Genomic DNA, 24,802 nt, shown 5'->3' with positions numbered 1-24,802 from the left:
TTGGCTGCAGAGGGTTAATGTAGCCAAGGGAGGATAGGCTTGTTCCCTTAATCAGCTTTGCCTCTTGTAACGCTGCCCACATGACAGATGCATGAGAAGGGTTTGGCCTTGGCCCCCAGCAGGCCTGGGTAAGTGATGTCTTTTCTTATCTCTCTGCTGACTAACCAGCATCCTTCAGCTGGAGTATTTAAGGCTGCGAGTGGGGAGAGCTGCAGCAGAGAAACGCTAGTCCAGCAGAGGCAGCCCCGCAGACACTGACGCTGGAAGACTGAGCTGAGACCAGAAAAGAAAAATGCTGCCAGCAACTTTCAAACTGTGTGCCGGGATCTCCTACAGGCATCTGCGCAACATGACCGGTGAGGGGGACGTGCAGCTGTCACTGGGGCAGCAGCTGCCTCAGGAGCTGGGCTGGGGTGGGATGGTGGTGTGTGGCTTGAAGGCCCCATTGCTGTGGATTTGACTGTCAGATTCAAAGTGCCTCGTTTCCTGCTCCTTAGCAGTGATGTTTATTTCTATTACGGATACTCTGCGACCCCTGATTGCCCCAAACACTGAGCAACTAGAGGCACCCCTGCTCTATGCCCTGTTTGCCAGCAAGGATCACTGGGGGAATTCTCTGCTGTGGGTTACGCAGCTCACACCCTCAGCTGGTGTAAATTGTCATAGTTCCCTTGCAGTTAAAGGTCTGTCCCATGTCCCCAGTGGTCCCAGCTGGCCTTAAAATCTGTTCGCTTCTCCCCTTTTTGTTGCCAGGAGACTCTTTCTAGCTCGACAGGGGGAAAGGTATGCCTATTTCTGAACGCAGAACAGTCTGTGTTTCCAGGGAGGCTATTGTTTATAGTGCCATAAATGTATAGATAAAACATGCTCCCTGCCTTGAAGAGCTCACATGGAAAGGACTTAGATTATCCACTCCAATTGCTAGGAATCTGCTCTCTTTTCCAAACTGCTGGAGAGAGAGAGAGAAACTTCCAACAGACTCTTCTTGGCTTCTGGCTGTCTCAGTTTCTGCTGGACTAGGGATCAGGTTGAGGTCTAGATTACACATCGCACCAGGTTTATGCCAAAGACCATTTCTTTGGCAAAAGTCATTCTGCAGGTTTGGAAGAAGTCTGCCTCCCTTCTGCTTGGTGTGGTGTTGCACATACTGGTGTGCACAGCTCTCCAATCCCAGCATGCTGTATAATTGGAAAAGTAGGAGCATAGGTAGAGTTTCTAAAACAGCTTCTAGTCTCAGGGTAAGGTGAATTTTCTGATGTTGTGAACTGCTGGATTCTAAGCTGCCCCCGGGATGTGGCTAGTCCCTGTTCCCCGTGTTTTGCACATCCTAGGCTCCACATATGGTCTCCAAATACAGTTGTTACTCTGTTGGGGAAGGGCCTAAATGGATTTTTTTAAAAGAGTACCACTCTTGCAGAAATCCAAAGCAAACCAAATGTAGCTGCTGTATACACATGCTACTGCTTCAACCGTGTGTGGATGATGATAAACCCTGTTTCTGTAGATGTACTGACACAGCCGGTGATGATGGAAGGTAAATAAAATTAAAAGAAAAAATCAGCATGGGCCTGATGGGAGGAAATTGGCCAGGAACAGCTTTATCTTCAGGCAGGGTCACAAACAGTGAAGCATGAAAAGTAAACTGTGAAGTTCGTAGCTCTTTTCATTTCAATCTTACCCTCTCATTTCAAGGCTTGAGAAGGCAGGCGGCTGTTGCCATCAGCCAGGAACTGAATAAACTGGCCTTTGCTGGCCCTGGTCCCAGTAAATGGATCAACCAAGTTCGCAGGAGGAGCTCCTTACTCAGTAAGTACCATAGTCTGCCAAATATAGTGACAAGCAAAGGGGGTGATCCCGCACCATTCAAGCCTGATAGTCTTGCACCTGGTTCCAGTAGGAGCAGGATTGGGGCCCAGGTCCTTTAAGAGGCTGCAGCTGTGATATAGACTCAGACCTGCTGATGCATATAAACATGCACAGCCTATTCTGCAAAATATAAATACAGAAAGATAGCAGGAAACCAGCATCACTCCTAAGCCCACCAGCACTGGTGCTGGACTGGAAAGGTTACTTAGTTCAGCTAAGTTATTCTGTCCTATGCAATGCAATGCAATGGAGATTCATTGAGATAGAGCTGCAAACAGCACTGCATAAATGCCCCAGTAAAACCCTCTACTCTAACCCCTTTCAGGCTCCAGGTTGGAGGAGAAGCCCTTCAGTGAAGTGGAGATGTCCTACGTTAAACAGGGAGAGGAAGCCCTCCAGAAATCGCTCAGCATCCTCGGGGACCAGGATGGCTGGAAAACGGAGACCATAGCGGTAGGATTTCTGACTTGTGGTGGTTTCTAACTTGTCCTTTCTTAACTGAACCTACTGGGAATACTAACTCTTTGGGGCTTCCTGACTTCCTTTAGGGGAATGGGGACAAAGTGCTGAGCAAGATGCTCCCAGACATTGGGAAAGTATTCCGGCTGGAGGTGGTTGTGGACCAGCCCTTGAACTCTGTGTATGATGAGTTGGTGGAAAGAATGGAGCAGATGGGAGACTGGAATCCAAGCATCAAGGAAATCAAGGTGAGAGACTCAACTGCATTCGTCCTCCGAAGAGGGAGGACTGCTTGCTTTGGCCCCGATTCAGCCAAGGACTTAAGCACATGCTTTGCTGAAGAGGGGCCTTTATGATTAAGCAGTAAAATAAAGGGTTTTTCTACTATATATTTTAAAGAGAGAAACGTCTAATGTGCCCAAAGGGGTAAATACACCTGGGCCGAAGGGCGTTCCAGCCTTTGAGTGCCAGCTCCAAGCTTCGGCCGTTATCTTGGCTCTGCTTTGCAGCTGATATGGAGCTTGTTTGGCAATAGCCACAAGGTGTCAGCAAAGGGTAGAAGTCCATTTCTTTATCTGAGCAGCCTGTGTTTCCAGGTGGAGGTTAGGGAATCTTATTGCAAGTGGGGGTGTGTAGTGTATACACTGAAGCGGTAACAGTGCTGGCCTGCTGCCTGCCTGATAGCCACATTTCACGCTAGGCTAAACGTTCTCCCACACAGCACAGCCTGCTCCTAGAGCACCGTGTACATTACCACCGAATACCGAAATCCATTTCCCTCATCTGTAGCACAGCCCCCCTCAGTGTCGTGGGACTACGGAGCCAATGAAGTAGACACAGCAGGCTGGGGGGGAGGAAGGCACAGAACTTTATTAAATGCATTGCAAGATTCCTAGTACAGGGAGCCCTAGAGATAAGTGTGGCACAGACACAGTAACCGAGAGACATACACCACAACCCCTGGGCTATTAAATAGAACGGTTGTGTAACCAGCCATGTTATGCTGGCTTTGCTGAATGTTGTGTAACTGTCACTGTCCAGATTCTCCAGAAGATTGGGAAAGACACCGTGATCACCCATGAGACTGCTGCGGCCACGCCTGGCAATGTGGTGGGGCCACGGGACTTTGTCAGCGTGCGGTGTTCTAGAAGACGGGGCTCTACGTGTGTCCTGGCAGGGATGGCCACAAGCTATGGAGCGATGCCAGAACAGAAGGGATTTATAAGGTAGGGAGCCCTCTGGCTGTTATCTTGCTTTACCAACCTTGAGCCAAAGCAGCAGCAGTAGTTGGACAGGCAGGAAAGGGGACATCTGCACGGCGTGTGGCTGCAGCTGTCTGAGTCCAGAGCCGGGGGTCGGGTGGGACTGTAGGGGAGTGGCTAACCCAAGAGGCCATGTTGGAAGTAACAGCTTGAGCGGAGCTAGCCCATGTACGTCTGCCAGCTCTGGGAGCTGCTGGTGTACCGAAGTACAGAGCCTCCTGTTACCAGCCTGGTTTGGGAAGAGGGCTGTAAAAGTGGTGAGTATGTTAAAGTTTAGAGTCCTGCCTATTTTATACATTTCAAGCTTGCTTGAGCTGTTATCTTGTCCCATTAGCAATTCCCTGCCATCGCTGGGCCTTGGGCAGTGGTCATACCTCAATTTTCTCCCCAAAGACTGAAATCCTGTAGGTTAATACATCCCGTTTCTCCAGTCCTCCCTTAACTGGCTCTTGGCATTCACCAACCAACCAGGACTCAAGGGCTAGAAGCTGGCAATCTCTCCTATGGCCACTAGATAGCACTGCATTTTCCCATTCTCTGGTTTATCCCACTTAGGCCAGCTAAACGGGGTTCTACTGTACAGGTATCTAGGTGATGCTCTAGCCTGCCCTCCTATGTACCACAGACCATCTCCTGGGACCTCCTGGCCTTAAATGCCACGGAACAGGAGGCTCTTCACTTTGTGGAGTTTAAAGCCAGAAGAGACTATTAGATCATCTAGTCTGACCTTCTGCATAGTACATGCCATTAAATTTCACCTAGATGTCCCTTTACTAAGCTCAAAGCCCCTACAGCATTTCAGTCTTCAGCAGCCGAGATGGAGGTGCCACCATGGCAGGGAATTGATCTGGTATCTCATTCCCATTACCAAGAAAGATTCAAATGTGTAAAATAGGCAGGATTCTAAACTTCCCCAGCCCCTGCTCCCTTTTGACTGGTACTGGCCCTCCCTCCTCTCCCACCAGGTGTCTAGTAAATGTACCCTTATTTCTCCACTCTGTAGGAAACTACAGCTGGGCAATTTTTAAATTTAACTCCAGGAAGGAGCATGGGCTGCACCCCCACTAGTGAATAGCATGGTGGTAGCAGCAGCTAGTCCCTCCACTCTCAGCCTAGCAGCCAGGCTTTGCACATGCACTCACTGCAGTACTGATTTTACACCTCCGTTAAGCAGATCTATTCTTCAAAGTCCCTTATTTAACCTGAATTTAAAAAAATTGGGGTCAAGGGCTAGAGAGACTTAAATCAGCAGAAAGACTACTGGCCAAGTCCCACTGGAACAAAGCCACTACCTGGATAGCAGTGACTGTGCCATGGGAAACTTCTGGCTGCTGGGAGCACACTGCAGCCTCTCCCCAGAAGCATCTTCTGGTGCTCTGTAGCAAACTCCAGCCTGAGAGTAGTGTATGCAGCACCTCTTGGCCTGAGAGGTGAGGTATTGCCACCCTCCTGCCTTTAAAACGGACTGTACAGAAGACACACACATTTGGATGGTAAATCATTATCCCTGGTTTCCTAATGCAATGTTTTCCTGCCCTTCTCCAGAGCTGAGAACGGTCCCACCTGTATGGTTCTCCGTCCACTGGCTGAAAATCCTTCGCAGACCAAGTTAACCTGGCTACTCAGCATTGACCTAAAGGTAAGTGCACATGGTGAACTGCATTCAAACAGTATAAAGGAGTCCTCTCAGGCAGGCTCCTTAGGAAGGGGGTGGTTGAACATTGTCTAAGGTTAAGAAGCTGTTTAACTTCTTGAAATGAAATTCTCCTGATTGAAGTAATTCCCACTGTGGGTCAGGTGAAAACTATTTCATCTTCACTGGAAATTCCAGCTCTTTCCAACCAGAAATAAGTGGTTCATGTTTTATCCAAACCCACTTGCCAATCTCATTGCAACCTAAGGTGCAAGGTTGGCTCCCTCCAACCTCCTACTCCTTAGGCCCAGGAAATACCTCCACATTAAACACACACCTTCTTTTTCAGGGCTGGCTGCCTAAGACGATAATCAACCAAGTACTCTCCCAGACCCAGGTAGACTTTGCCAACCACCTCCGCAAGCGTTTGGCTACCACAGCCACTCCAATTGCTGTCAGCTGCTGAAGCAGTCGCTGCTGCACCCTAAAGAACTATTAACCTTCGGTGGCATTTGCATCTTCAGGGACAGCCAGAAGCCTACCTGATGATTAGATTTCGCCTCAGAGGTGATTATCCCTTGTAGTGTGTTTATCTGAGACATGCTTTGGGGCTTTTTTTGGGTAAATGAATGGGTTCAGGTTTTTAATGCCACATTGAGTTCAACAATGGGCACTTAGGCCTCCAACCACCACCCAGCTGGGCTCCCTTCTTAGCTGAACATATCAGATCTGTTGGTGTAGGCAACCACTTCAAAATCCCCCAGAAGGTATGTTTAAGTGACTGACTGAAAAGGCTACTGCTCTGTGTGATTACACATAGGAGGATTCAGTGTTGCTGGCTGTGTGCTCTGCAACAGCTTTTGATAGTTTCACAGCAAAACTACTTCTGATCAAACAGGGGCCTTGACTTCAAGGCACAGAGTAGAACACTCAGCGAGAGCTCCAGCTTAACCCTCAGCTTCCACTTTTCTATTTCCCTCATAGGTACTTTGCTGTACAGGAACACACTCTTTAGCCTTAAGATCAGAAGTGAGTTACAGGTTTAATATCTAGCTGAAGGCATCTTGCAATATCCCAAAATCAATCCCTGGGCAGATCCTATTATTCAATTGTTAGTGCAAAGGGAGATTTGCCAATTTATACCAAGCTAGCTTTCAGTTTCATTTAAATGTGCTAATGTAAGTTACTTTGCTGCTCTCTTCAGTCAGCGAAGAATGTAACTAAGTAGCCTGCTCTGTTGAGTACAACTGGATCACAGTATTTGAGGCAGTCAGCATGTACTTATTTTCCACCCCCCCCTTTCAGAGGGGGCTGTGTAACTTGTCTTGGTTTTTAATAGGCTGGATAGTGGCTGACTTGATTTCTCATAAGACACTTTATACAGTTAGAGTAGGACAGTGCATCTTTGTAAGCTTACACTTTTACTTAAGAACCCAATACACCAGCATTAGTTTTGCACTCAGTAGAATTCAGCTGTAGGAAGTTAATTTATAAAGCCAGTTTGCAGGTATTTATTTTTCTTGTATAGACATGCATAATGGACTATTTAATATTTATTCTCAGTGACCATGGAGCTCTAAGCAAGTTTATTTTAGGGGGTGGGGGTTCCTTATCCACTAGGGAAATCTTAAACAATGCTTGTCTTACCTTGTAGTATAAAGCAATGATTGACTTCTCTAGAACCAACCAATTCCTGTGCCCTGCTGAGATAGGACTGTTGCTATGCAGAACACTAAAATATTTGCAATGTAATTCTGTAGTAGCCTAATGTACTGACGTAGTTTACATAATCCAATGTGATGTAAGATGTATAGATACTGTTAAAATATATAGCTGAAAAAGATTAAAATTCTTGCCTGGCTCTCTTTATCCAGACCATAGAGTGCAAATGTAACAGTTTCATAAAAATCCTTACTCTCCATTATTAGTAGTGTTATCTGTAAGAAACCTGTGAGTGGGAAGAAGAGACTTGTAGCAGAACATATATTGTAAGACAACTGCTGTGTGGCAAAGAGACAAACCACTGTGATTAGAGACACACTCCTCCAGGATAAGGTAGTGTTTTACAGGCCCTGGATAAGTAACTTATCTAAATTGTTGAGGCTGTACAAGATGGTATGCTTGAAAGCCTGGCCCCTGGAATTTAATCTTAACTCGGCTTGCGCTCTCTACCCCTACCCACAACAAAATAAACCTTTTAGGGCCCTAAGGCCTGAAAAGTAGCTTACAGCTGTTGGTCTCTGCAAGTCAAACCTTAACTTACATCAGGTGGTCACAGTGCTAGTGAACAGCCCCTGCAGTATGCATTTAAACTGAGCTGGAAGTACACTCTGACTCCTACACAGGACAAGGATGTTGCACTGTTTCCTACAATGCCTGGAGAAAGGGGGGTCAAGCTAAGAGCACATCACAAACCTCCCTAGCATAGGTGGTGTGCCAGATCAAGGCTCTTAAGACTTTAGCCATAAAACAGACAAAAGTTGTAACAAGCTTGGGGAAAGGTTTTATTTTAAACTGGTTGCCAGTTAATATAAAAATCGCAATCTCTCCCCCATAACTTCAGTTTTACATAGTACTTTTGGTACAGCAAGATCCCTTTGTATGGAAGCTGTTTACAGTTTTAAAAATCCTTCAACACAGCTGCTTATACTAACCTGTGTTAAGGTATTTGGCTACAACTGCTCAACTGAAATGTATGATGAAGCAGGGCTGTATGGCTATTGCCCACTTCTGGTGCAGTGACTAATCTAGATATTAAATGATGTTGTGATATGATCAAATACTCACTCCAGTAACTTGTTAAAAATACAGTTAGCTGAAAACTCCAGAAGACACCACTGAGTAGCACAATACATGTAACAAGTCACTGGCCTGGTGGCGGAGGTTGGGTTTTTAAAATATAGTGTATACCTAACACCACCAATAACCCAAGCCCTCAACCCTCTATAAATACCTGCCAGTTAGGTAGCAGCTGAGCCTGGTTCAGAAACTGATGTTGCAATTCTCTAGAAATAAACCATGTTTGTCCAGTGTTTAAGATATCGGTATATACAGCATCTCCTCTAGGGCTCCCACGGTGGGCTTCGTCTTCCATCAACTTCTGTCTCCACATGATACAGGACATCTGCCAATGTGTGCTCTACAACAGCACCCCAGCCCATGTCGCTCATCTGTTGGGAAGGGGAAGAGAAGAGGTTACAGCAGCCCTTTTTTAATTACTTGGGGTGCAGAGCACAGCTTAGCACTGTACTGTTTTCTATCACTTCTCTGATGGGAAATGGGTTAACTTCCGTATAAAGTCACCTTACTTCTGTCACACAAGTCTTTGGGTATATAGCAATGGGCAAAACTGCCTTCAAGGAGTGTCTTCTGCTAGAATATACCCTATGGAAAAGGCAATAATCCTTAAACTACCAGAGTCTTACACTAAGCAATGAAATGCCCATACAGGGCTTTCATCCACTCTAATCTAGCTCATCCCTCTATTTTAATACCTGTTAAGGAATTGGTCTAAGGAACTCTTAAGAAGATTTATTGGAAAAAACACTTAAATCCCCCACCACACAATATGGTTGGCAAGCGTACACCCTTTTCAAAGTAGAGAGCTGGTGGACAAAGGAAAGTTCAAGGAATACCTGATGCAATAACTTCCATTTGTGACTGGGGTCATACGTTCACAGATGGAACACTGGAGTTGACGCAGTCTAAGGCAATGCTTCAGAGGCAAAATGCTTCTTTCTACCCTCCCCAATATTTTTAGATGCAACCTTAATATTTGAAGACATAGGTCTGATCCAGTCTGGCAATTCCTAGGCCAGTTTAGCCTAGATGTTTCAATATAAGGGACTGGAGGCAGATGTGGGATAATGTGACCCCTAAGCATGTTTTTTGAAAGATATATTCCAGTTCAAACAGTAAGTAATTCATGTTAGCCAAATAAATGTCCAATTCCTCTTAGAATTTTTCTAACTTGCTCTCAATAGAGTCAGAAGCAAGAGTCTGCAATACAGGGTAATGGGAAAGATTTTAAGACTGCCACTTGATTTGAGATTTTTCCCCCTAATTTTACTTCTGGTAAATATATTGGAGGTAAAGAGTGCCTTGTTTTAGGAACTGCACTTCAAGCACATCATGGGATAAAAACATAGTCTAAAGTTGCACATGTAAACTACAGGGAAATAGTTAGCTTGAGGTACTTGACAGATCCTGCCAAGATGGTGCTTGTGGACTTTTAAAACCCAAACTATTTTTCCCCTCAATAAAACGTTGCTCAAACACACACCTTGGCAAGATAGCTGTCCTAACGAAGTTAGCAGAAAGTTACTATTAATGCTTCTTTATACAGTCAGATTAGGTTCTCCTTGCCACCCTCCAAAAGAGAACCAGGTGAAAACTGAGTGGTCCACTCAATCTTGAACTTTCTTTTGTTGATAGAATGGAGATACAAGAAAAAGCGGATGTAGTTATTAACTAGTACTTACGGGGCGGTACGTGATGTCTCTTGGAGGGTATTTGAAGTACGGTCCAAAGTTTACTGAAACCTGTGACAGGGAAGTACATCTATTTAGCATCAGATGGACATGCACAACACAAAGTACGGGAAATTGCTCACTCAGCATTTAACAGGCTGGGTGGTTTTAGGTGACATGGAAAGCTATGATCTCATCCACCCCAGGTAAGAGCTTTGCCTCAGCTTTATGGAGACTAGTGATACAACAGAAGTAAAGTTAAGAGTAGCTTCAAGTGGAGTCTCTTTATACATCTACTTGCAGCCCACAGCAGGCAGATGAGCTATTGCAAGAGTACTTGGAAAGCACTAGGCCCACATCATTGGAATAAGCTTAGTTCTGTTAGACTCCTCTCCCAATGCACATTTAGATGGTACGCTGGCAGGGACCCTTTGTGTTGTGGTTGCACATTGCCTAGTGCAATGGGGTTCTGCTCCACCTCTGTACTATCTCAACACAAATAACACACGTCCTGTCCCCTAAGCACCACCAGCTGTACGTTTGCCTCAGTATGTACCTACCGTGCAGCCCTTATACAAAGAAATGGCAGGGAAATAAACACCTTCAAAAATCTCTTTAAAGGCAACTCCTTGGCTGACACCATTTTTATAGAAGATTATCTGCAAAACAGAAACAGTAACTGAATCAAGACGCGTTCATGCTTTACTGACTAGCCCTACATTATTTGTAGCCACCCTCCTCTCATCCCCCACCCCCCAATTTGATGACTTATGCATTTAGGCTTTATGCTCTATTAGCAACTATCTCTTTACTTCATTTTGCAAGATGCCTCATGCATTTGTAACTGAAAAATAAGTCAGTCTTTAAAGTCTTGCATTCCACAAAATGTAACTAGCTGCAGTGTTTTATTACAGGTCAAAGAAGGTGTAACCCAAGCTGCATTACTTGCTTAGTCAAGTCTGTATAAGCCTAACAGAGACCATCCAACTTGACATCCTTGTAAAAGGATGTGATAAGATTCAAATAAATGAACACCAAGAATCTTAAGTGAAAATCTATAAAGGAATGTACAGTGAACCTGTTCAATAGATTTGTGGTGCTCTATCGTTCTCTATGGATTTCTAAAGTGTCTGGTCTCAAGTTTCCACCCCACTCCTGACATCCAACTTACTTGGCTTCCAGGAGTTTGCTTTAGGCTCTTCTCTGCTTTATCCACAAAATCCTTCTCTTCAAAATACAAGTAACTTTTGAACTTGATCAAAGCCTAAAAAAGGTAAGCAACAGAGCCAGGCTGCAAGACATTCACACCATTACTTTTTGTAATATAGTTAATGGTAACCAGATGCGATAGGACTGGTTAGTACACAAGCCCCTAATGACTGGAGACCCAGATATATCAATGTCTGGTCACCAATGACAAATGAGGCTCCATTAAGTATGGAATCAGAATTCTGAACTAGTCCCATCTGCAGCATTTCTATTGATTGGCACATTCATGGAACCAAGACATGGATGTGCCTTACTGAATAACCGGGAGGTAGTCACGCTCTTCCTCTCCCTGTCTCTTGCTCATCTGACCCTCGCTTGTAGTGTCTGGAATTCAGGTAAGGACTGTTGTTTACATAAGGCATTTGGGGCTTTTAAGACTAGCCCTCTAAACCATCACACCATGCTACTTCCTTAGTCAGTGGTAAGAGTTAACACATCATTATTTGCCTCCCATTCAGTTAGAGGGACTCCAGTTCATCACAGAGCCTGGGCTACTACACCTTCAAGTGTGGAGCCCTGTTTATCATAGCCAAGGTCTGGTATAGTTAAACAAATTGAGACCAGCTAGGCACAGCCTAGAGGAATCCAGCTTACCTTATCTTTATAGGTATCAGGCAGTGACTTTGCTGTCTCTGTATCTTCAGGAAGACTGATATAAAAACCCAGTACATCTCCTTGCCCATAGCCAGCTGAATAGTGTTTGCCTATGGACTGATGAAACTTTGTTCCCTTCTTGCTGCGCCAGGAGTAACTGAACTTGTCATAGCCTAGGGGAGCCTGCAGGTTCCCTGTAGAAAACCAGATGTCAGACCAGGAAGCACGAGATCCTTTTCTTCAGGACCTTGCATGAATGTACTGTTTCTAAAAGCAGCTAGGTTTACCAGGCACTAACATCTAATTGTACATGAAACGGGGATTTTTCCTTCCAGGCTACATATTTGTGTGTGTTTCAGTGCAAAGTTTTCCACTTAATACTGAAAATATTTACTTCATAAATATTCATAACACACCTGCTGTTGGCTCTTAAAACTATGGCACGGACTGTTGAACTGGACTAGAAAGAGTTAATAAACCCTAAAGTGATTAGTGAGGCCCAGCAAGCAACAGTGAAGCCAAGAGTCTGCAGGACTAATCTGTACTCAAGCAGAAAACTAGGCACTCGGGCACTATGACTCACTACACAATATTCCAAAGGGTTTGCAGCAGTCCTGCTCCAATCACATTCTCAGAAAAAATACACTTAAGGGTTCTAGCACTTTCATAACCAATCAACATCAATTTCCTCTCTAGAGTTAGTACTGGGGCTTATTGTTCAGTGACCTGAGCTACCCAAAATGCAGGGAATGAAAACCGGAGCAAGCAGCTTTGCTTTCCTAAGGGGTCTTCAGCAATTACTTTACCTAGTGGCTGCGACCAGCCAAGTCTGGCAGCTGTGTCTGGAGGCATCTCATCCACAGATATCTCAAAGTACCAGTCTCCCTTCCGCACCCCATGTGAGGCTCGTACCATGGAGTATCCTTTCTCTCCGATAACGGTCAGTCTGTCATCAGAGATCTTTAGCTGAGGTGCTAAAGTAGTTAGAAAGACAGATGCAATTTGTGATTAACAAGCGGGTGAGTGAACCGATCAAAGGTTGCGATGCTCAATTTAACATCCATGTCTGTTTCCCAGCACAATTATGTTTTGAAGCTTTACTGAGACAGTGAGATTACAGAGAAGATCCCTCATATGGGGAGCTGGCTATCCAGCTTACCTCGGTCATGCAATGCTAGGAGGACTCGTTCATATAGGCATGCTCTGTAGAGATCTCCAGGAATAGGTTTTCCTGCCCAGCAGTCTAGCTCCAGTTTCTCTGGGTCAGGCGCATGGGGGTCAGGCTCAGCCAGAATGTAACGATATCCATCTTTATTAAAGGGGTGCTCCAGAGGGTAACCATGAGGTGGCAGGCGCTGAGCAGAAAACAAAGGGTCACTAGAAGAAGCACAAGGGAAAATGTTAGCATTGACTTCAGCATAATTGCCAGGAACCACACACCCATAAACTGCTAGAGACACGAACAACATTCTAACCATTTACTTAAGCAAAGCCACCCTTCAAATACTTCCTCCTTCACTGCCTTTTACAAAGACATGCAGATGACTACAGCATCCCACCGCTGACTAGCTTAAGTGGTGCTCAAAGTGACAGTTTCTAAAACAGTTGGGCATATAGTCACATACAGGAAGTTTGTATTATATAATGGTCTATAGTTTAGTGTGAGGACAGATTATATCAACATGTTAGTTTGAATTGTGGAAGATTAAAGTTTATAACAAGGTTGCACCCTCTTAATTTCCAAATAGCATGTGCAGAACTGCGTCAAAGATGGGAGGCACTTATTCTGTCGTTAAGAAAGACCATCCTCATAACCCTGGCCGATACACGAGTGTTCCCTATATTTTCCAGTACTTTGTCCATCTGCTACTGTTAAATTACTTCACTTAGCCTATGTCTTTCATTTACCTTCTGGTTTTCTTGGCTGTTCCTGTGGTCCCTCCATCTTGCTGTTTGCGTTTTGCTCCTCTTCCTTTCCCGCTACCTCCTGCTGGAATGCCCCCTTTGGAGAGAAATTACCACAAATCCACATCAGCTAGTGCTTTATATGCAACGGTTGGTGATACAGGGAATCTGTGAGAGCAGAAACTCCATGTGTGTCACTATCAAATGGCTTAATTAAACAAAAAACAAATTTTTATATAGAAGTTTGACACTGACACCATTCAGAGAAAACGAATCTAGCAAAAGATAAAATGTATCTGCAGTCTCTTATCAGTTTTAAGAGAAATGTGTGGATAATAAAGTCAGTTTATCAAAACTCACTTAACAGGAGGAAACTCAAGAATTTTATTACGTGAATTATAAATCTTTACTTGCTCATAGTTTTCTTTTCAAATGGTTTCATTTGTATATTTAGTTTGAGAGAAAATGTTGACACACTTTCATGGAAGTTCCAAACACACAAGGACAACAAAGGATTTAATTTGTTTTTGCAGAAGTAACCCGCTCCCAAAGTCAACTTTTTCCCATTTTAAGCAGACTGTCAGTTGTCTCAATGATTTACAATATGCTTGCGATACACTTTGACACACAATATCTGCTTCAGCAGTAAGCACTTAACATATATAAGTTCAATATATAAAATGAAATACACTAAAATGGGGAAAATAAAAAGCAATAAAAGGTGTTTCTCTGCAGTGTTTCCAAAATTGTTATTTTTTGCAATGTAAATATTAAGAGCAAGGCATTTCATGTTAATATTAATGTCTTCAACACTAGCTTCATCAAACTGCAGGGTAAGACAAAACATTAAACATCTAATACCAGAATTATGCCAAATTAGTGTCTAACTCCTTTAATGTATTTGCTAAACCAAATTACTTTGAACCTGTATTGAATATATTATTATCTAAAGTGATAAAATACATCACATCCCCCTGAGGAAAAATATAGCTTACTTACATTACCGACCTAAAAAATGAAAGAATACACAATTTTGCCGTACTGCAGTGAAACACCTTTAACAACTGCGTAGTGTACTGTAACTAAAAAAGTAGCAAGCTTTTAAATTATTAGCATACCTGTTGCAGTGTAAGGGATAGAGACCTTGGAGGGATATCATATTCTGCACAAACATGAACTGATCTAAACTGCACTTGTTTGTATCTATACTGCAGATTACTAACACCGTAGTTTGTCATAGTAGATTTATAAATCGCAAAACTAAAGCTACCGCGGCATGTCTGAATTTTACCTGATCAATAGCACAGTGTAAATTTTGTGCTTGTGTTTAATACACCAATTCTTCAGAAGCCAGTTATTTGATACTAAACTGAATTTCAGAATGTAACTCAAATTGAATCCTACACGAGAGAACAAATTAAAGTGAAAGGGACACTTTGTATCAGTCATGTGAGGCAGAATATGACAATTTAACAGCTTCTAACTGCTAAACATTAAAAACTGGAATTACTGTTTCATATTAAATATTACTGCAATCATTTTTAGGACACGCTTTAGATTTTTAATTCACTTTAGCTTCTAAGACAATTGAGCAAAAAGCTTTTCCAAACCACAACAATACTTAAGTTTTAGAAGCTGAAAGGTAAATATTCACCTCCCAAAGAGGCTCCACCTGTAAGGACAGAAGTGGCACCATGTATTTGTCAAATTTTAATAACTAAAGGAAAACATAACCAGTGCATGAAATGGAGACAATATACACTTTAGAGATCTGCAATGATGGACAGGTGCACGATTTTTTAAGAGAACCACTTCAGGGTAAGCTCTAGATAATGCAGGGTTGTAGGGTTACTGAAAAATGGTTTAACACCATGCACAACCAGCAATTTTTTGTGGATAGTTTATATTAGGTACCAGTAAAACGTTTGCCTCACACATGAACGCTAATGTTTGCACTTTGAGCAAGGGGAGTGACTCCCAGCTTGCAGACATTCTCACGCTACCTGGAGGAGAGCTAGCGTGGGTATAAATAGTTGTGTAGCCGTGGCAACATGGGACGCAGCAGTGGAATACAAACCCACCTGAACCCGGTGGACAGCTGAGCCATGCTGCTGCAGCCACAAGTACATGTTGGCAAGCGGGCGATCACTCCTCTAGCTCATAGCATGGACAGAGCTGAAGAGATTACTCCATCAGCATGGTCATTCCTCTAAGAGGGAGAACACTAAACTGCAAGTGAGCATTACATGGAAATGTATAATTGAATAAAGCCTCCCAAGTGCTCTTGAAATCTCAGAATGAGGAAAATTGGAAGTTCGCAGGATAATGTTCTGTCACAACTAAAAATCAACATTTTGAGGTTGGACAGGGAAAGAGGAAGGCAAACTTTGTTTTCAGTGAAGATATCAGTTTTTAAAACAGCTGTCTTGCAAGCACATGCGTACTACTATGGTATGACCAGCTGTCTAAAAGTGTGATCATCTGTGATAGGGTAAAGACTAATTTATATCACTACAGAAAAACAAGACAGATTTAAATTGGCTCAATAAATTCTGGAAATAGCAGTTACGAGACTATTTACATACAGGCTAATAGGTGTTTAATTTTTATTAAGCTGTAAATGTTAAAGTTAATATAATAGAGCAGGGGTTGGCAACCTTTCAGAAGTGGTGTGCCGAATCTTCATTTATTCAATCTAATTTAAGGTTTTGCGTGCCAGTAATACATTTTAACGTTTTTAGAAGGTCCCTTTCTACAAGTCTATAATATATAACTAAACTATTGTTGTATGTAAAGTAAATAAAGTTTTTAAAATGTTTAAGAAGCTTCATTTAAAATTAAATTAAAATGTAGAGCCCCCCCGGACTGGTGGCCAGGACCCGGGCAGTGTTAGTGCCACTGAAAATCAGCTCGCATGCCGCCTTCGGCACGCGTGCCATAGGTTGCCTACCTCTGTAATAGAGGATGTGTTCAGCTGTAGGACTTTGAGAAAATGTGAACTATTTAGCACATTTTCTTTTAGTAAAATTAAAGAACTTGCCATTTAAGCTTCCACTAGTAGATACAGCACTGCTCTGCTTCTGGTTATCGTACGCTGGACCAATATTAGCAAGGTCCTGAAAAAGAAAAACTCAGTTTAACAATATTACAGATTTATGGGCAGGTTAGTACTTACCACTTGTTCTGAGAGCGTGTGTCTGGTTCAAAGTCTGAGCAAGAAGTTTTTGCTCTTGAGGATTTCCAAGAACTGAAGTGCTACTGAAACTTTAGCAGCACGGCATAAAACAACAAGTTCAGAGCAGACGTCTTACATCTAATACCCTGGGATGATTATGTTTTTTCTAGTTCTAAAAAAAGGACCCAAACTACACAGGGTCAAGCTCTTGCCATTTTTATTTGTGCTAAGAAACAGTCACATAGCATCAGAAGTTACCAATCTCTGGGATTGTGCACCATGTATGTCATATAAACAGCTAGGCATAAGTTAGTAGAGATTTTAAGCCTTCCTATATCCTAGACACATGCTGGCTGAGGGACATGCCTTTTAAAAATGGAGACTAGATTCCTGCATGCATTTTGAGTGAGTCACAACAAAAAGGATGAGGAGAACAACAGGATAGTCTCCACTGCTAAAGGCAGGACTCTGTTTCAATTACACCATAACGTTACCAGAACAGCATTAAGAATGGGTATTTTTGATGCCATCAGAGAGTGCAACAAGGGCCATAAAAACAGAGATACCTTTCAAAAGCCCTTGCACATACTAGAAAATAAAGCATTAGCACTCAACAATAGTAGACTATCACGCATTCTTTCCGGAATTATTGCCAAATCATGCAACTGAGTTTGGCCAGGCAGCTGGTGGGTGGAACTCCCAACATTCCCATATTCTTTCGACTTGAATGTTTCTCCAGCAGAGTTGGAACAGCAGCACAGCACAACTGCACAGAATGTGCTAAAGAGGACAAACAATTGAAATCTGTATCAGAAAAGTTAACTAGGCCCCTGGAATTAAATTCCTGGTGGGTCTCCAGTTTCTTATTGTAAATACATTGTCAAACAGCAGGCAACATGCGTACATTCCAAATGTGTGTACTTAAATATGCATAGTTACGTTTATAAACACACCTTTCATTCAATGCACATTGATGTACCACAATCTTCGGCAATGCAATATGAAGTCCTAATGCTCAAATGCTCTTAATATTAGTTACATCGAGTCATGAGAACCATGGTGCAGAAGGGAGAACTTTCCCCCTGCCTCAATCACGTACCTGATCTAGTAGCCCAAACTTTGGATAATCGTCCTCTGGATCTTTACTACCTGGGTCTGGATGCTCTTTCACCAAGAACACATCCCTTTCTTTACACTGAAATATGGGAGTTAGAAACACCTTCAGAAGACCAAGTCATGCCCAAGAATAACTGTGTAAAATTTACAGTAGATATACACCACAAAGTAAGAAGTCACAGAGACAGTATTAATGTCTCAACTATTTTTCTAGTTCAATTCTAATTATTATCAAACAAGACTATCAGAAAGCAGCTCGATCATTAACAAAGATCCTCTGCAAATTTAAACTTTTTGTTACTTACCATTGTTTTTACAATGTTATTTGGCCAAGTCATTTTTCCAGGTCTCTGTCTAGTTGTCATACACTCCCAGTACTTGTCAATAAATGGTATAATATCCTATTTAAAAAAAAAGAGTTAATAAAATGAGACCTTAAAACAGTTATATGATAAGAGTTAAAATTACTTTATTAAGCCAACATCTCTTTCAACTCCAGATCATACACATTATAATTGACCTATCAGAGCTGGTGAAACTGACAGCTCATACTGTCAATTTTTGTCTGAACTTGTGGATCTAGGCAATTCCCTTTCTGTCAAGTCATAACTCACGTTCAGATGTAACTGTCTAATCATATCTGTACCTTGTCTTTTGAGAACATAGTTTTTGGGTGCTCATCTTGTGTCCTTGACTGCCACGTCAAGTTGGCCAGAGCACTAAGGCACATTTCCTTCAGATCTTAAAAACAAAACAAAAATATACCAAAACTACAGTTACATCCTTGATGATGAAGGTCAAGTGTATTTATATATAACAATAAGGTTGGTAAATACTAAGAACACAGCAGATCTAAGCTTAGATGAACTTCCATTAGTTGGCTTCACATCTACAATATCCTGAATTTTGGAAATGGGGATGCTAGAGTGAGTTATGTGCTCATAAAAAAAGGAACCTTGGCTGAAGGCAAGAATTCTACCAACCTAAGAAATTCATTTGCACAGTGGCATCCTCCAGCAGGTTGTGTTGCAATCAGCACCGCAAATCTTCACCAGACCCACAGACAGACTTTAACCAGCTATAGGACAAAGGTCACACAGGACCATTCCATCCCCAACAAAGATTCAAAGAGGGAAAGAAAATCAAGCTTTTGCAGTGTTTGTTTTTACTTACTTGCTTGTTTTCTTAGAAAGTATGTGTTCCCGCTGTGATGACAGACATTGCAATGGAAACTGTAGTTGGTCATGAAAGGCAGACATGATCTGTGAAACAGCAAAATCATTTGACTCTATTCACAGCTTTTCCATTACATCAGAAAAAGAAAATGATTCCTCTCTTTCTTCATTAAAAAATTCCCCCACGCACATTCATCGATGTTTTCATCAGATTTGGTAACTCAGTGTCAACAACAATGAAAACTATTAAATTCTGGAAAACGTGAATATGGACTAAATGTCATTTTTCTGTTTTAAGAAGCAGTCCTGAAATTCGGCCACCAAGGTAAGCTGAAAGCAACTCTGGGGCCTTTAACAATCAACCATGGATTAGTCAAGGTACATCTATAGCTATAGAAAACTTCCCCATAAAACACTAAGTCCATTTTAAAACTAATTTTTATTTCACACACATTAAAGTTACCTTTAAAAAGAAGATTCCTTAGACACCTCAAATATCAAATTGAACTTACTTTCCAATTTCAGTGACTCTTTACTTTTTTGCTCTTCAGTCAGCAAATATAAACTAGCCAACTCTCTCCTCCCTCCCCCAACTCCTTTTTAAGTCAGTTTCACATTTGTCTCATGCAGTAGCCCAAGGCTGCAAATACTTCAGGAAAATGTCTAAATGCAAACAAAGATTTTTCATTGAACTGAAAGAAAAATATAAACACTTTGTGTTATGTAAAACTGTTTTATTATTGTTTACATAGCTCTCAGTGTGCTAGACTCTACACAAACAAAATAGGAAGACAAGGTCTTTTCCCCAGGGAATTTACATTCTAAATATTTCCATTTTTGTTTAAACAAAACAAAACTTAGATTTAGCACTTCCTCTACCTGGCAGCATCTTTTCAAAATGTATTGAATTTGACTGAGTTTAGGATCTGAATCTTTTAATAAAGAAAATTCTTCACTCCATCACCTTTGTGATGTAAGAAAAACGTTCAGAATCTCATGTAATGACATACAGCAGAACCCCAGAGTTATGAACACCTTGAGAATAGCGATTGTTCATAAATCTGAAATGTTCATAACTCTTAAAATGTTATGGTTGTTCTTTCAAAAGTTTACAACTGAACATTGACTAAATACAACTTTTAAACTTTACTGCAGAAGAAAAATGCTGCTTTTAACTATCTTAAATTTAAAAGTACAGAAACAGTTCTCTCGCCATGTCATTTAAAAAAAAAAAACCCCACAAACTACTAAAAAAAGGATAATTTAACACGGTTCTGTACAGTATTTGTTTTTTCTTTTTGGTCTCTGCTGCCTGATTGCATACTTCTGGTTCCAAATGAGGCGTGTGGTTGACTGGTCAGTTCATAACTCTGATGTTCATAACTCTGAGGTTCTACTGTATGTATTTTCCTTAGCTCTGCTTCACTGAGCTTTTTAACTTTTTGGAATCTGTGAGTGCATATGGTTGTTATGTTTGTCTTAACTGGGAATTTCTTTGATTTTTAGTGAGGGCACTGATACAAAAATTAGCCCTGAGCAACCCTAGCTCTAAGTTAACTGTGCTTTTTGGAGACCTCCCTCAGCTGGAATCAGAAGCATTTCACAAGCAAGTATACCATTTCTGGGTTGGAGTTTGTTCTTAAAAAACAAACCACTATTTTACAGAGAAGTTCAATAGAATTTAGAGTAAATTCTGGAAGATACAAAAATACTATGGTGCTGGGGGGCCATAAGTACCGAGATACGAAGAGAAGAACAGATTATCTGCAGAGTACTAAAGAGAGTTATTACATACGTAGTATCAATGCCAAAGGTGTCCGCTGTGAACCACTTTGTACAAATCCCGCACTGCAGCTCTATCTCTCCAAGCTGTCGCCCATTCTCTTCATCCACTGAACCCGTCTGAGTGTCCAAGACTTCAGAACTGTCCCCAGCACCTTCCTGCAATCATAGCAGCATTAACAGGTCTGGACTTGGTTAAACAGAGCGCCAAGAACAATCCCATGTCAATCAAGTCACGTTTTGTTCATTACAGTCCCCTGTAGAGATTGCTAAAATTAAAAGGATCAAAAGATTTCTCCTCATTTCTTCAAAATGCCAATAGTTGAGGGACAACTCTGCTGTGAATGGGTTTAACTATTGGATGGCGTCAGACAACAGAGACAGCCACACAAGCTTCTCCATGGAAACAGGTGACAATTTTAGCTGCTGAATCAAGAATTGGCTTTTGCATAGGTGAACAATATAGCATGGTAAGTTAAAGGAGGGGAGATTTAGAGGTGAATAAAAGCCCAAATGAGAAAAATCTCTCTCTCTGGACTCGAGGAGTACATGTTTAATTTTTCATATACAGCAATGGCTTTTAAAAAGTAACTTTTTGAAATTTCAGTCTGAATTTCTTTACATTGTTCACAGTTCCAGCATTTTCATTCCATCGCTAGTCTGAATCCAGCTGTACCCGAGCCAATATGTAACTTTAGTCTTTCAAGGCCTCTGACATTTCATGCTTTGCCAGGCCGCTGATAGCTAACTAGTAACATTTTACTGATGCCTCAAGGAAAATATTTTCTATTTTTAATTATATTTCCCCTTCTCCTGTGCTAATCATCAGTGAATAAAGGCCCATTATACTAGTAAAGACAAAAAAAGTTTTCTGCAAGCATCTTTGACAGTTTCCTCCCAAAGTAATAAGTGAATCAGGCCAAGTGTACTAAGCTTTTGTTGTTGTTGTTGTTGTTGTTAAGTATCAAAAGAACATTTAAAAAAACAAGTTTTAGGTTTGACCACCGGAGAAAATATATTGGGCAAGATTCTCTGCCACCAGACACTTTGTGTATCCATTTACATCTGGGTAGAGACTGTAAGATGCTACCAACTAAGAATGCGCGACACACTGAGGAAATTTACACTACAAACGTTTGCAGGAATTTTTAATATTTTTTGCACTGGCTCTGCCAACATTGGACAATATAGATAGGGCCCTACCAAATTCACGGCCATGAAAAATGCGCCACGGACCGTGAAATCTGGTCTTTTGTGTGCTTTTACCCTATACTATACAGATTTCACAGGGAAGACCAGTGTTTCTCAAATTGGGGATCCTGACCCAAAAGGGAGTTGCAGGGGGGGTCACAAGATTATTTTGGGGGGGGGTCGCAGTATTGCCACCCTTACTTCTGCGCTGCTGCTTTCAGAGCTGGGTGGCTGGAGAGTGGTGGCTGCTGACTGAGGGCCCAGCTCTGCAGGCAGCAGAGCAGAGGTAAAGTGGCAATACCGTACGATGCCATCCTTACTTCTGCACTGCTGCTGGTGCCTTCAGAGCTTGGCTCCCAGTCAGCAGCCACTGCTCTCTGGCTGCCCAGCTCAGAAGGCAGCACTGCCACCACCAGCAGCACAGAAGCAAGGTTAGCAGTACCGACCAGAAACCCCCCACCCTCCACAATAACCTTGTGACATCCCCGCCCGCTGGAACTCCTTTTTGGGTCAGGACCCCTACAATTACAACACCATGAAATTTCAGATTTAAATAGCTGAAATAATGAAATTTATGATTTTTAAATTCTATGACTGTGAAATTGACCAAAATGGACCGTGAATTTGGTTGGGCCCTATCTACAGACAAGGCACAGGCACGTACTAAGTTCTCTATTCTTATTCTGAGCAACCACACAGAAAAACACATACAAATTTTCCTTTGGTAGGCCAGACCTTACACCAGTTGTATAATTTTACTCTTTTGCATAGGTGTTAATGACTCCCCAACCTGCCAGGCCTATGTCCAGCCCACGGAAATATTTTGTACTTTACATACAATTGATTCAGTTAATTCGTGGGGCAACCCCACTGGGGTTAATGAAAACACCTCAGGGAGAAGTCTAATGTAGCGCATAGGTATCAGCGCACAGGTGACCCACATGCATGGTCTGACAGGTTACACACAGAGGCTTTCTGGCACAGTGAGCCAGATCCAGGCTGCAGGGCATACACACAAGCACCGTGCCACAGGCAACTCACTGCTACGCCTGCTTTGTAAGGTGGCAATGCCTAAAGGCGCCCATCAGGGATCAGACTCTCCTTGTGCCAGCTGCTGCACAAACACATGAAACAATGGTCCCTGCCCAGCAGGGATTCCCTCAAACGGCTGGGGACTTGGGCCCGGCCCCCCACGGGGCCCCCCCCCCCCCCCGGCCCTGCAGAGACCCAGCTCAGCAGCACTCACGTACTAGAGGATCCTTCCCATTAGAGGACTCGGTCTCCAAGCCAGCGGTGACATCGACCAGGGTGGTGTCCCCCCTGCATGGACAGGAGAGAGAGGGTGAGAAGCCCTCGGGGTAACCAAGGGCCCCGCTCCAGGGGGGCAGCGTCCCGCCTCCTCCTCCCCCCCGGGGTAACCGGGGTAACGGGGGGGGTCTCGCTCCAGGGGGCAGCGCCCGGGGTAACCGGGGGCCCCCATCCACTACCGCCCTCACCCGGTCTCGGAGTCCCCGGCGCCCTGCTCAGGGGGTCCCGGGGGGTCCCCGGCCGCGGCCTCCCCCACCACCTCCCCCTCCTCCGGCGCCGCCGCCGTTGTTGCTCCCGCCGCCGCCGCCATCTTCCTCCCGCGCAGTCGCGCCAAACTCTCGCCTGGGCTCTCGCGAGATTTCCCTTCCCTTCCATAAAGGGGCGATGCCAGCGCTGGGCCCCACCACGGAGGGGCAAGGTCCCGCAGAGCAGTGACATCACCAGGCCTTGCCGTGACCTCACCGTGCCATCACCCCACTGCGATGCAGTGACCTCACTGTGATGTGCTGTGCCATGACATCAGCGTGCTGCGCTGCGTGTCCTCCCCCCCCCTGCATGCGTTGACTCCACATACTGCGCCTTGGTATCATGCCAGCACGATGCTGATGTCATACTGCTAGGCTGTGACCTCACCAGGCTCCCAGGAATCTATCTACCCCCGAAGAGAAGCAGTTCTGCCAAAAGGCCAGCTGGTGACCTGAGATTGCTGCAACTCATAGAATAGCAGGGTTGGAAGGGACCTCAGGAGGTCATCTAGTCCAACCGCCTGCTCAAAGCAGGACCAACACCAACTAAATCATCTGTTTGTTTTGTCTCCATTAAAATTCATCAGTATCACTATTACTTTGTCCTCCCTTAGTTTGCTTCCCCTCCAACTGCCCCAGTTGCACCTTTCCTCAAACTAAAGCTTTTAAACTCTGAGGAAGAGATATGCCTGTCTGTCCATACCTACCACAATGGAGCTTTGATCCTGGATTTGAGGCCTATATCGGGGTTCTCAACCTTTTTCTTTATGAGCCCCCCCAACATGCTATAAAACTCCACAGCCCAGTTGTGCCACAACAACTGGTTTTCTGCATATAAAAGCCAGGGCTGGTGTTAGGGGGTAGCAAGCAGGACAATTGCCCAGAGACCCACACACACGGGGCCCCGCAAAGCTAACTTGCCCAGGCTTCGGCTTCAGCCCCAGGTGGCGGGGTTCAGGGCCCCAGGCTTCAGCCCCATGTGGTGGGGCTTCAGCTTTCTGCCCTGGGCCTCAACAAGTCTAATGCTAGCCCTGCTTGGCGGCCCCCCCAAAACCTGCTCGTGGTCTCCCAGGGGGCCCCAGGCTTCTGGTTGAGAACCACTGGCTTATCAAAACGACTTTAATACAAGTAAGATTTATCTCAGCTAATAATCTAATAGAGGGAAGTGGTTCACAGATGCACTAGCCAGTCCCTGGCAGTGTAATTACTATTTCTAAAGTAACTTTCATCTTCAAAGCACTGCACAAACATTAACTCACAGACAATGGGGCTCTCACTGAAGTCAATGTCAATACTCCCTGTCAAGGCTGTATCCCCACTTTGAACTTTAGGGTACAAGAGTGGGGGCCTGCA

The 24,802-nt window shown here is 43.4% G+C and overlaps 2 protein-coding genes across 4 annotated transcripts; one reads left to right on the top strand and one right to left on the bottom strand.

Moving 5' to 3' along the window:
- Positions 1-292: 292 nt before the first annotated feature.
- STAR (steroidogenic acute regulatory protein) lies at positions 293-5,731 on the top strand. The gene is made up of 7 exons (XM_024214243.3): positions 293-356; positions 1,693-1,806; positions 2,192-2,319; positions 2,415-2,573; positions 3,367-3,551; positions 5,133-5,226; positions 5,570-5,731. The coding sequence occupies exons 1-7, from the start codon at positions 293-295 to the stop codon at positions 5,684-5,686; spliced, it is 861 nt and encodes a 286-aa protein (XP_024070011.1). The 3' UTR covers positions 5,687-5,731.
- Positions 5,732-8,204: 2,473 nt separating this feature from the next.
- Positions 8,205-23,469, bottom strand: ASH2L (ASH2 like, histone lysine methyltransferase complex subunit). 3 transcript variants are annotated; one of them, XM_024214242.3, is made up of 17 exons: positions 23,393-23,469; positions 23,147-23,216; positions 20,719-20,864; positions 18,922-19,010; positions 18,395-18,489; positions 18,054-18,149; positions 17,732-17,827; positions 16,498-16,573; positions 15,112-15,129; positions 13,461-13,554; positions 12,712-12,929; positions 12,359-12,526; positions 11,553-11,746; positions 10,861-10,953; positions 10,250-10,348; positions 9,702-9,761; positions 8,205-8,390 (listed from the first exon to the last, which is right to left on the bottom strand). In XM_024214242.3, exons 4-17 carry the CDS (start codon positions 18,992-18,994, stop codon positions 8,283-8,285), a joined length of 1,488 nt encoding a protein of 495 aa, XP_024070010.1. In that variant the 5' UTR covers positions 18,995-19,010; positions 20,719-20,864; positions 23,147-23,216; positions 23,393-23,469; the 3' UTR covers positions 8,205-8,282. The 3 variants fall into 3 exon arrangements, with proteins under 3 accessions (XP_024070010.1, XP_029768686.1, XP_024070008.2); XM_029912826.1 differs by lacking the exon at positions 15,112-15,129; XM_024214240.2 differs by lacking the exons at positions 23,147-23,216; positions 23,393-23,469 and having other exon boundaries at positions 8,217-8,390; positions 10,291-10,348; positions 20,719-20,794.
- Positions 23,470-24,802: the final 1,333 nt, after the last annotated feature.

This window comes from Terrapene carolina, unplaced genomic scaffold (genome assembly GCF_002925995.2).
Source record: "Terrapene carolina triunguis isolate 2854851 unplaced genomic scaffold, T_m_triunguis-2.0 Scaffold53, whole genome shotgun sequence".
NCBI classification, from domain to species: Eukaryota; Metazoa; Chordata; order Testudines; family Emydidae; genus Terrapene; species Terrapene triunguis.
The sequence above is the reverse complement of the archived record's forward strand: the minus strand, read 5'-3'. Positions and strand labels throughout refer to the sequence as shown.